Source organism: Dendrobates tinctorius, unplaced genomic scaffold (genome assembly GCF_039654945.1).
Source record: "Dendrobates tinctorius isolate UK_male_01 unplaced genomic scaffold, ASM3965494v1 ptg000040l, whole genome shotgun sequence".
Classification (NCBI taxonomy): Eukaryota; Metazoa; Chordata; class Amphibia; order Anura; family Dendrobatidae; genus Dendrobates; species Dendrobates tinctorius.
Window position 1 is genome coordinate 1782056 of NW_027361708.1, and position 12006 is coordinate 1794061.

General features: G+C 43.0%; 1 protein-coding gene across 1 annotated transcript in view; it reads left to right on the forward strand.

Annotated features, from left to right (window-relative positions):
* The first annotated feature begins 742 nt into the window (after positions 1-742).
* The window catches only part of LOC141088638 (heparan-alpha-glucosaminide N-acetyltransferase-like), a 482560-nt gene continuing 471296 nt past the window's right edge, over positions 743-12006 (forward strand). The window contains exons 1-2 of the mRNA XM_073574776.1: positions 743-816; positions 4876-4906. Coding sequence (XP_073430877.1) covers positions 756-816; positions 4876-4906 — 92 coding nt within the window. The 5' untranslated portion in view covers positions 743-755. The remainder of the gene's footprint in view (positions 817-4875; positions 4907-12006) is intronic.

Genomic DNA, 12006 nt, shown 5'->3' on the forward strand with positions numbered 1-12006 from the left:
TTAAGTTCTGTTTTTCCATTGTATCAAATACTTATTTCATGTAATAAAATGCTAATTAATTATGCAAAAATCATACAATGTGATATTCTGGATTTTGTTTTTAGATGCAGTCTCTCACAGTTGTAGTGTACCCACGATAGAAATTACAGATCTCTCCATTCTTTGTAGGTGGCAAAACTTGCAAAATCGGCAGTGTATCAAATACTTAGTTTCCCCACTGTATAAGGGTGTGCTTCCACGTAGCGTAATGCTGCGTACAGCCGCAGCGTTTAATCCGCAGCGTCCAGATGTTACGGCAGGTGGAGGGGATTTTATGAAATCCCGTCTCCACTATGCGTGCAAGAATGCAGGTGACACACCAGAAATTACAGACATGCGGCACATCTTTTTAGACCGCAGCATTTCTATTTATCTTGCATAGACGCTCTGGCTACGCAAGATAAATTACACAGTCTATGGATGCGATGCGGTGATACCCCATGTGTTCAATGAACACATGTGGTGACACTGCACGTACAACAGGGGCGGCGCTTTGGGCGGAGCGGGGTTTCCGCTGCGTTCAAAGCGCCGTCAATAGGCTACTTGGAGACTCACCCTAAGTGCTTTCATGTGACCAAGTGGGAGTGTGAAATGACAGTAGAAGATGTAAATTATCTTTGCTCTGGACTTAACATTTCAAAGTGCACTTCATTTGCAAAATTAAAATTGACTTGAAATTATATATGTTATCTCTTGCCAGCTTCTCCTTGACTTTAATGGTGTTTGTCAACTATGGAGGGGGCGGTTATTGGTTCTTCCAGCACGCTCCTTGGAACGGTAAGCAAAAAGTCCCATAAAAAAATAATCAAAACTGCCCCCAGATCTTAAAAAAACCTTTTAAGCAAATCAACAATCTCGTTATTGATCTATAAGAGAAACAGAATGAATATGTCCCACCGTCTGCTTAGTAGGTAAGAGTATTTAACAATGAACTCTACCTTAACTTCATAAAAGCTACTTCAACAAATCAGCAGGAGTGTATTGATCTTAAAATAACCTGCAGATTGCTAAATGTATTTTCTTGCTACACCAAGGGACATCATTTTCCTGATCAGGAATAAATTTGTTTAACTCTTTGCAATGCATAACACAATGACTATGACAGTCAGTTAGATCTCTGTCTGACCTTCTTTTCAGCAGTGCCCATCTTTTTGAGATGGACACAAAAGCACAGATGACCATTACTTTTGTGCCTGAATCAAAAAGATGAGAACTGACGAAAAGGAGGTTACATAGGGGACAAAGTGACTCCATCTGCTTCATTAAAGTCAAAGGTCCTGTTAGCAGAAAAGCCTGAATCTCGTTTCTCAAGCCATCAGACAGAAACCTTGATTTAGTCACTAGCGCGTGGTTAAAATGTGATGTGAGCATAGCCTATCTAGCACAGTTCCTTACACTACCACTACACAATGCACAGAGCTGTGTCACTTTTGGTGTACTGCAGCACCTTCAACTTGATAATAAGGATTTACTAAGTATATAAAGCCACCAAGGATGTTAGATATTATCATTATTATTTAGTTTGGGTATAAATGCTCTTCTCAATATTTCTGCAGCGTGTAAACATGGCCTTAAGGACACAAAAAAGGCAAAGTCAAATAGTGAAGCTACCTAAAGATGAGAAAGGTCTGGCAGCTGTGACTGTGAATGAAGGAACAAAAATTAAATCCACAGGTCCAGTGGCGATACTGCAAAGTTATGGGCTCCGGTGCAAACTTTCAAATGGGACCCTTCATGCCAAAATAGACGAACATCTTCGCTCTGTACACCTCGTACTCGCACATCTCCGCTCCGTACACCTCGTACACGCACATATCCGCTCCGTACACCTCGTACACGCACATCTCCGCTCCTTATACCTCGTACACACGCGGCACTGCTCTGTACACCTTATACACACAAGGCTCTGCTACCTGCATCCTGTAAACCTCTCCTGACCCCACACATAAACTTACCCTCATCCAGCACCATGACAACCAGCACAGCAGAGTCCTGCATACACTGAGGCCCCTGATCATGTGACCCCTGACTCCTCCCCTCCTGTGACCTCATCACAGGTCCTGTGCACACAGGGCAGCCATTGCGTGCTCCTGAATGCGCGCCTTCCACCTTCTGCCTCAGGGACTGAGCGCACTCCTGAATGCGTGCCTTCGCTGCCCTAATGCACCAATCAGCATCAGGCCAATTGCAGCCTGGCAGCCAAAGCACGGAGCTACACAGCCAATGAGTGACTGCAGCTCCCAGAGGCTGATGCTCCTCTGACACACCCACTGCACAGCTCACCTTCAAATTGCAAACTCGCGAGCGGGCCCCTAAGCACTCCGGGCCCCGTTGCAGCTGCGACCGCTGTGACCGTGGTAGATACGCCCCTGCACAGGTCCCAACTAGAGATGAGCAGGATGGACAGATAATGTTGTGCTTCCTGGACTAAGCAAAAGCCCCACCAGGGACACCGGAAGGTTAGAGATTTGTGGCCTCCCATCCAGCTGCCAGGTAGCACTGACTTGCATGCTGGAGCAGAGACCCGTGAATTCATCAGCTCATCTCTAGTCCCACCTATCCTGAATGAAGCGGACAGTCATGGATTTGGATCTACGTCCTGCCGTCTCAAGTCTGCTGAATTTCCCTCACTACCACCGCCCCTCTGACAACTCATCCTTCCCTGGGAGAAAGAAATAGTAAATGGTCATGTACTGTGGTATGGCCAGGGGCATGGTCAAAATTGCCACTCATCATTTGTCCCTCTTTGTTCTTCAAAAGTTGGGAGGTATGTGTTGAGTTCTGAGTATTGATAGCTCACATTTCTAATTCTGTACAGCTACTTTAAATGACAAGTATTTGTAGAAATGTCTGTGGCTACTCCATGCACTTAAATAGGACATGCATTATTCCTTGTGTGAGGGATGGACAGGGCTGTAGTCGTGGCCACTAACATCTCCAACAGTGTGCCCTGGCCTCCCATCACATAAACATGCTGCTCATCACTCAGCATACCTGCAACGCCTTTCACAGCTCCATCAGGGTCCTCTGTATGTTTCTGGAGGACTTTAGGATCCACTTTAGAAATAACGGAGTCATAGTCCAGTTCAACTTTAGACGGAGCAACTTTACTAAGACTTGTACACAGCTTATTCATATTCTTTCCAGCATCATCAACATCAAGGTTCATGACATACAACTTCTCTTCCTTCCTTCTCTATCATTAAGCCCGCTTCTGGGGCGGATCGTACCGAATGGTCCCACAGCATCTTCAGTGCCCAGCCTCACTCCAGTTGGGTGTTCCCTCAGCCATTTCTCCCCGGCTCTGAGGGCATCAGCCCATAAGATAAGCTGCCACATGTTAAGTGATGTGCCCATACTGCTTAGTCTTCACTAGCAACTGCAGACCCACGTATACTGCGCTGCCAGTACTGCTGCTGTCGATCCCTCAGTAACAATTCTGGTCATGGATACTATATGTTGGGCCTATAGCTTTAGCAGAACATTGCGTGACATGGTGTTGTCCAGGGCTAGCCAGCCCTCCTGAGCTAATGGGCGCCCTCGCCCCGACTGACTCCTAACAGGAAGTCCTTCCTAACTTATCCCACCATGCCCCTCCTATGTTTAACTATCTACACACTGGTTCCCTTATGCCTACTATACTGTATACAGAATTATGGTCTCTGTGCCCCCATCTAGTGGCCGAAGTTGGACACTACACTCTTCCTACCTACCAGTGAATGTGCAAAACACAATTCAGTAAATACACAGCAGCAATGCACATATACTGTATACAACATATTGTACACCATCATGAGAACAAGGGATGTTTGCACAATCCCGGCACATCCCTTACATTTGCACATGCTATAGATAAAACCCCACTTAGATTAATTGGAATTGAATATCTGCTGCATGTGAACCGAACCTCACTTATTTTTGTGGAGTTAGTTCAGATTTGAATTAAAATCTATAAATCCTATTCATTAACTGCACATCGTAAGCAAGGCTTTAGGAAGGTGTTTATCAATAGTTAACAGATACTTGTGCAAGATAAGCAAATAACATGGATGAGCAAATTTCTTTCATGTACCGTAAATTGAATTTGTGTTGAATTTTTAAGAATTTGCTGCACCTTGTGATTTGATTTGCATGAGTCACCGAAGACGGCCACTGACATTTTACACTTTGCAGAAGTTTGAAACAGCCAGAAAAGGTTCACATGACCATGGCCAAAGCTGGACTGGCTTTCCCATAATGCCTTGCAGCCTTCGCTATTACATCACACAGTATAGCACAGCCAATCAGAAGGAACTATCATAGCCTGTATGAAAGCAGTGTCAGGGAATGCAGCAGCCATTTTGTGCTGAATCTAGATTGTGAGGGGATATCCCAGCTTAGCAATAAAAATAAGGAGAGAAAGCCACAAAACACTGACTAAAGATTACATTACACAGTTACCCTCCATTTACTCATAGCCCTGCTGGGGTTACTCTGACATTACTGAGGCTGTGTTTGTGTTAAACAGCTTGAAGGAGGTTCAGTAGAGTCCTAAGAGATATCTGAGTGTTGCACGTCTTTTAGGGTAATTAGAATACCTTTTGATTTTTTTTAATTCATCGAAGCTTGCAAATTTGGATTTTAAAAGATTTGCTTATCTCTCTAGTAAATTTTTAAGTAAGTTTTTAACAAGTTTATAACAATATTATTCAGTTTTCTTAGCAGGTTATTTATAAACTTGATAAAATAGGGGCATACTGTTTTGGTCTCTTCATAGTACATGTAGTAGGTATTATAGAAATGAATAAATCATATTTTGTACATTATATACCTTAAAATTGCACTTATCTATTTCAGGACTAACCGTTGCGGATTTAGTCATGCCATGGTAAGTACATCACTTATCTAATAGTAGCTCAGATGTCATACAAACACCCTTGACTTCTCCTTCAATTATATTAGTACCGACAATTACCTGGCCATAACAAAGGTTACTATCTAGTAATATCTTAGACTGTAATGCCCCCAATTCACAAAAAAAAATCTCTCAACCCACTGATAGCTCTCTTATCTCCCTGAGAACAGAAGTACCGGCATTTCGAAATCGAACATACCAAATAATTCTCTTCCCCAATATCATCTGTCTGGTGAGAGTGCCCCCATACACATTAGACTGTCTGCCGATCCTTCCGATATCAGTGGATTCGAGCAACTTTAATCTAATAGTATGGGGGTCTTAAAAGATACCTGTGCATTTTATACACATAGGTAGTGTATGGTTATAAACTAGAATGCTTTAAAATAATAATATAAATAACAGCGTTCTACATTCTCTAAAGAAAAACACTGAATATAAATTATTAACAAGATTAAAACATATGGACATTTGTCATCCTCATACAATCAAGTCAAGGTGAATGTTGTAAACATGAACATTATTTAAAGCATTTACATATAACCTAAAATGATGCCTAAAAAAATCTACAACTCATCCCATAAAAATATGTCAAAAGGTTTAATTTCTTGCATATTGTTACAGGGCTTAAAGGGGTATAGCTAACTCTCACTATAAAAGAGACATAGCAAATCAGAAAAACTATACTACATTTCAGGGGAGGACACTGACAGCTTGGGGCCCCTGTGCAAGAAATGTGTCTGGGCCCCCTTCTTTTATGGTGACAAAGCTACATATATATATATACAGTATTTCTATACAGTATATTTATACACATACATGTATATATATTACATAGTCGCCTTTATTATGTATATTGCTGTCCCTTATACAGTGCCTCTCTTGCTGTTTATAGCACTGTCCCTTACATATTGGGTTATATAGAGCCCTGTTTTTTATTACATACCATCCTCTCTTGTTAGATATATAATGCAATAATGGCTGATGGAGCATGGGAAAGTTTCTTTTCTAATGGAGGAGATGATGGACTGGTAGTTTATATTTAACAAGAGAGCAGACTATGCAATAAAAGAGGACACTGTGAATAACAAAAATAACAAGAATACACTATGTAAGAGACAGCACTGTACATAACAGCAGACAAAGCTATATAATAAGGGACAGCACCATATATAACTAGAGAGGATGGTATGTAATAAAGGACAGTGTTATACATGATTAAAGAGGAAACTATGTAACTAAAGATGGTGTTATACGTAATCAGTGAGTACACTATATACTAAGGGACTGTGTTAGACATAATAAGTGAGTACACTATATACTAAGGGACTGTGCTATACATAAGTGAGTACACTATATACTAAGGAACTTTGCTATACATAAAAAGTGACTACACTCAGGGAAGGCGCTATACATAATAAGTGAGTACACTATATACTAAGGGACTGTGCTATACATAAGTGAGTACACTATATACTAAGGGACTGTGCTATGTATAATAAGTGAGTACACTATTTACTAAGGGACTGTGTTAAACATAATAAATGATAATAACGTCTTCCTCCACCTCCCCCATTCCTAAATCCATTATAAATCCCCCTCTCTCCCTGCCCAATCCCCCACATCCCTCATTGTCCTCCTCCCCCCGTGTCCCATTATTGTCCTCTCCCTTACCCCATCATTGCCTTCTCCCTCACCTCCTGCATCATTGCCCATTCCACCACCTCCATCATTTCCTCCTCCCCTATCACCCCCATCATTGCCCTTTCCACCATCATTGTCCTTTCCACTACCACCATTATTGCCTTTTCCCCCACCACCCCCCCATCATTGTCCATTCCACTACCTCCATCATTACCTCCTCCCCAGCTGTAAGGATTCAGGACTTTCCTTTGTGCCTGTTTGCCCTGATCCAAGATGGAGTCTCATATCTCGCCTTGTCATTGAACTTCCTGTCTGTCCTAATTATTTAAGGCTGGGTACACACTTGCATATGGCAAGAGTTCGGAGGACTGCGTACTTCCTCCCTTAAGCCCCACCTACTTCTGCACATCTTCCCTTAAGCTCCACCTTGTTCCATGTTGAATTCCTGTGTGGTCAACGGGCACATCAAAATGACGCATTCGGACGCATCCGCATACAACGCATATCCCTGCGTACCCAATGTTAAAGATAGGTATGCAGGACGCATGCGAAACTAGGCGGAGCTTAAGGGAAGATGTGCGGAAGTAGGGGCGCTTTAGGGAGGACGTACGCAGCCCTCCACACTCTTGCCAAACGCAAGTGTGTACTCAGCCTTAGTCCAGGTCATGTGCTCCTCTGTGCCTCAGTATTTTGTTGCTGTTAGCACCAGAGCACCTGCCTGTCTGTTGGTGGACCCCCTACTGCTGCTGCTTGTTACTCAGTGCTCTGCCTTTCCACGTTCTGCTGCCTACAGTCCTCTGTGCATCTCCCTGATGCTGTCTGTGCTCAACTACGGTCTGGTCTTCTAGTCTGGAGCTATTTGTCTCTGGAACTGCTGTGGCTAGTAAGGAATCCTAACACCTCCATTTCCTCTAGGTCTGTGTTTGCTTGGGACGGCGTTGCTGGACTTGTGCGGGACTTTCAGCCCTAAAGGGACAAATAGTGACTGTCTCCTGTATATGACGCTCCTGGACTTCTACGTTTATATGCGGTGTGCTTGCTTTCATACTTACTGCTGGACTCCTACATTTAGTGCCTTGTGCACACCTGCGTCATATTACTGTTGGAGTAGTTCATATTAGCGGTCGCACCCCGCTCTTCAGTTATTTTGCATCATTCTATATTGTGCTGTGTTTTTGTGACTATTGCAGGAAGTGCTTAGCTAGTTTTACTTTACGTGCATCATTCTATATTGTGCTGTGTTTTCGTTACTATTGCAGGAAGTGCTCGCCAGTTTTACTTTACTTGCTTCGCTTTACATCGTGATGTGTTTTCATTACCTTTGCTGGAAGAACTCTGTTAGTTGTGTTACCTTTGTTAAATATACTTATTTGCATCAACTTTGGTCTCAGTCTCGTATTATCCCATTCAATTAGATTCCGTAGTACCCTTATAGTTGTCACACCAGCATCCCCATTATTGCCCTTTCCACCACCATCATCATTGTCCTTTCCACCACCACCATCATTGCCTTTTCCGCACCACCCCATCATTGCCCATTCCACCACCTCCATCATTTAGTCCTCCCCCACCATCCCCATCATTGCCGTTTCCACCACCACCATTATTGTCCTTTTCACCACCTCCTTCATTTCCTCCTCCCCACCACCACATTATTGCCCTTTCGACCACCATCATTTTCCTTTTCACCACCTCCATCATTACCTCCTCCCCCCATTATTGCCCTTTCCACCACCCCATCATTTATTTCTCCCCCACCACCCCCATCATTGCCCTCTCCATCACCCCCATCATTGACTTCTCCCCATCACCCCCATGATTGCCTTCTCCCCCATCACCCCCATAAATGCCATCTCCTCCACCTACACACACACAGACTCACAGCACCATTCACCTCTCTGCACATTCCCCCGCAGCGCTATGCTCGCATGCACGCACACACACCACCACTCATCTCTACACACTCACACACATGAATGTACACACACAGAGCAGACAGCACCTCTCACCTCTCCACACGCTCTCCTGCAGCCACAGCATCACCGCTGCTGGCAGCTTCCTTTGTCTGGCACAGCCGCACCGCTGATTGCTGTGTGAGACAGGAAGCAGGACGGATCGCTGCAGCTCCTCTGCCATTTTCTCTTGTAGGCAGCGGAGCTGTAGGGATCTCTCCCTTCCCGCCGCACATGAGGGCAATCTGACCCCCAGAGCCTTGGGGTCGGATAAACAGGCCAAATTGCCTTCATTATTAGCCACCCTGCAGGGGCCCCCCGGAGCTTCTGGGCCCCAGTGCAGCTGCTACATTTCTAATTGGAGGTATTTGTAATATTATTGTTATTACACCTACTATATATTGGGATAAGATCTTGGAGATGGGAATACTCCTTTAAGCATTTCAGGTGCACACATCTTTGTGTTACATTGTGGCTGGCACATTATGCTGTTCACCTAGGACAAATTACCTCATACACCTGTGATTGGAACACTGACTCCATGAGGATAGTCACATGTTTATCTATTTACTGGCATGTTATTAATTATTGGTAAGGAAAACTATTGATTGGATATTTGTCAGACAGTCAATTTTAATAAGTATTATGTAAAGAGATTTGACACACATATACTACCCTTGTCAATGCTGCATGCAGGGACAGTTTTAGACAGGGAGATTGTTGCTCTCCCACATTCCATGAACTTGAACCCATTTATAATGTGGACTGAATCCCTATAAAACCATACTGGTATAGTAGATTTTAGTAAATGTGCGCTCCTGGTCCCTGTAGTGTCAGTGTGTAAAGAGCTGGGGATTTAGATCACTGTCTGATTTAGTCACTGTCAATCACCAAGGGGAGGGGCAAAGGATGATAACTGAAGTGGTGGATCAGTGCACTAAGCTCCTGGCCATGCCTAGTCTTCACTGAAACCCTCTCATTTAACATATCTATTAAATATGTTTTTACAAAAAAACAACATTGCTAAAATCTACAGTACCAGCATGATTTTTATAGGGGTTAATTCTACTTCAATAACCCCTTCGCCCCGAAGCCTGTTTTCTTCAGTCTGACAAGGCCAATTTTTACAATTCTGACCAGTGTGACTTTATGAGGTAATAACTCTGGAACACTTCAACGGATCCTGGTGATTCTGAGATTATTTACACATGACATATTGTACTTCATCACAGTGGTAAAATTTGTTTCATACATCTTGCATTTATTTGTGAAAATATCCGAAATTTGGAGAAAATTTAGCAATTGTAGCAGATTTCAAAGTTTTAATTTTCATGGCCTTAAACTAGAGAGTTATGTCACACAAAATAGTTAATAAATAATATTTCCCACATGTCTACCTTACATCAGCACAATTTTTGAAACATTATTTTTTTTTGTTATGAAGTTAGAAGGGTTAAAATTTAACCAGCAATTTCCAACAAAATTTACAAAACTAATATTTTTAGGGCCCACATCACATGTGAAGTGACTTTGAGGAGCCTATATGACAGAAAATACCTAAAAGTGACACCAATCTAGAAACTGTGCCATTCTAAGTCCTAAAAAACCACATTCAAGAAGTTTATTAACCCTTCAGGTGCTTCACAAGAATTAATGAAATGTGTAAGGAAAATTAACATTTTAATTTGTTCTGTAAACATGTCACTTTAGCTCCAATATTTTTACTTTGTCAAGGGTAACAAGAAGCCAAACTGTGTTGTGCAATTTCCCCTGAGTACGCCGATACCCCAAATGTGGGGGAAAACTACTGTGTGGGCGCGTGGCATGGCTCGAAAGGAAAGGAGCGCCAATTGACTTTTGGAATGCAAAATTGGCTGAAGTAGATAACGGACATTTGCTGTGTCATAAGCACTTTGAACCCACAGGTGCTTCACAGAATTTTATATCGTTGAGCTGTGAAAATGAAAAAATGTTTTTCTTACAAAAATGTTTCTTTAGCTTCAGCTAACAGAAGAAAATGTACCATAGAATTTGTTGTTCAATTTCTCCTGAGTACACCAATACCACATATGTGGTGGAAAACTACTATTTGGGCACACAGCAGGACCCAGAAGCGAAGAAGAGACACTTGACTTTTGGAACGCAAAATCGGCTGGATAAAATAGCGGACACATGTAGCATTTGTAGCATGTGCCTGAACAGTGGAAACCCCCCACAAGTGACCCAATTTTGGAAACTACACTCCTCAAGAAACATATCTAGAGGTGTTTTGAGCACCTTGAACAAACAGGTGCTTCACAGAATTTTGTATCATTGTTACCACATATGTAGTGGAAAACTACTATTTGGGCTCATGGCAGGAATCTGAAGAGAAGGAGCGCCAATTGAATTCTGGAGCACAATTTTGGCTGGAACAGATTGCGAATGTCCCTGGCATGCCAAAACAGTAGACCACCAGTGACCTCTTTTGGAAACTACACGTCTTGAGAAATTCATCTAGAGGTGTAGTAAGAATTTTTAACCTTAAAGTGATTCACAGAATTGTATAACATTTGGCTGAGTCAATGGTAAATTACTATTTTTTTCCACTAAAATGATACTTTGGCCTCAAGTTTTCAATTTTGAAAAGGGATTATAGTACAAAATGGACCACAAACTATGTCATAAAATTTCTCTTGATTGTACCAACACCTCATATTTGGTTGAAAAGTACTTTAGAGGCACAGTTCAAAGCTCTTAAGGGAAGGAGCGCTGTATTGTAGTGCACATTTTGCAGGAATGATTTGAGGATGCCATGTGACAGTGTCAGAGCCCCTGAGGTGCCAGAACAGCAGAATCCCCCATAACGTAAGTGACCTCATTTTACAAACTACACCTCTCAATGAATTCATCTAGGGGTGCATTGATCACAGTGACACTATAGGTGTGTCACAGAACCTTACACCCATTGGGCGGTAAAGAAAAAATAATTATATTTTTGCCACAAAAATGTAGCTTTAGCCCCCAGATTTTTAATTGTCACATGGGGAAATTGGTAAACATGGCAATAAGAATTTGTCACACAATTTCTGCTAAATATGGCAATACTCCTGTCACGCTCGCGCCTTGGCTGAATGGCGCGAGCCGGGGGTTGTGGCCCCACTGTGCCACAGACCAGACTACCCTGGAAGGGGCGTGACTGCAACAGCTACCCTGGTCTTCACTGGAGCCTCTGATGGTGAGGTCAGGCTTGTGCGGCAGATAGCTGTCGGGTGCCACTCCAGGGCGGTGTCTGGCTGTGGCTGCTGATCCCACTTGGAGACAAGTCACTTGGACAGATGTGACTGACAGGCAGACTGAGACACAGGGCAAGAAGGTACGACAGATACAGGGCAAGCAGGCGTGGCTTGGAGACACTGGGCAAGCAGGCGTGGCTTGGAGACACTGGGCAAGCAGGCGTGGCTTGGAGACACTGGACAGGCGGGCACGGCTTGGAGA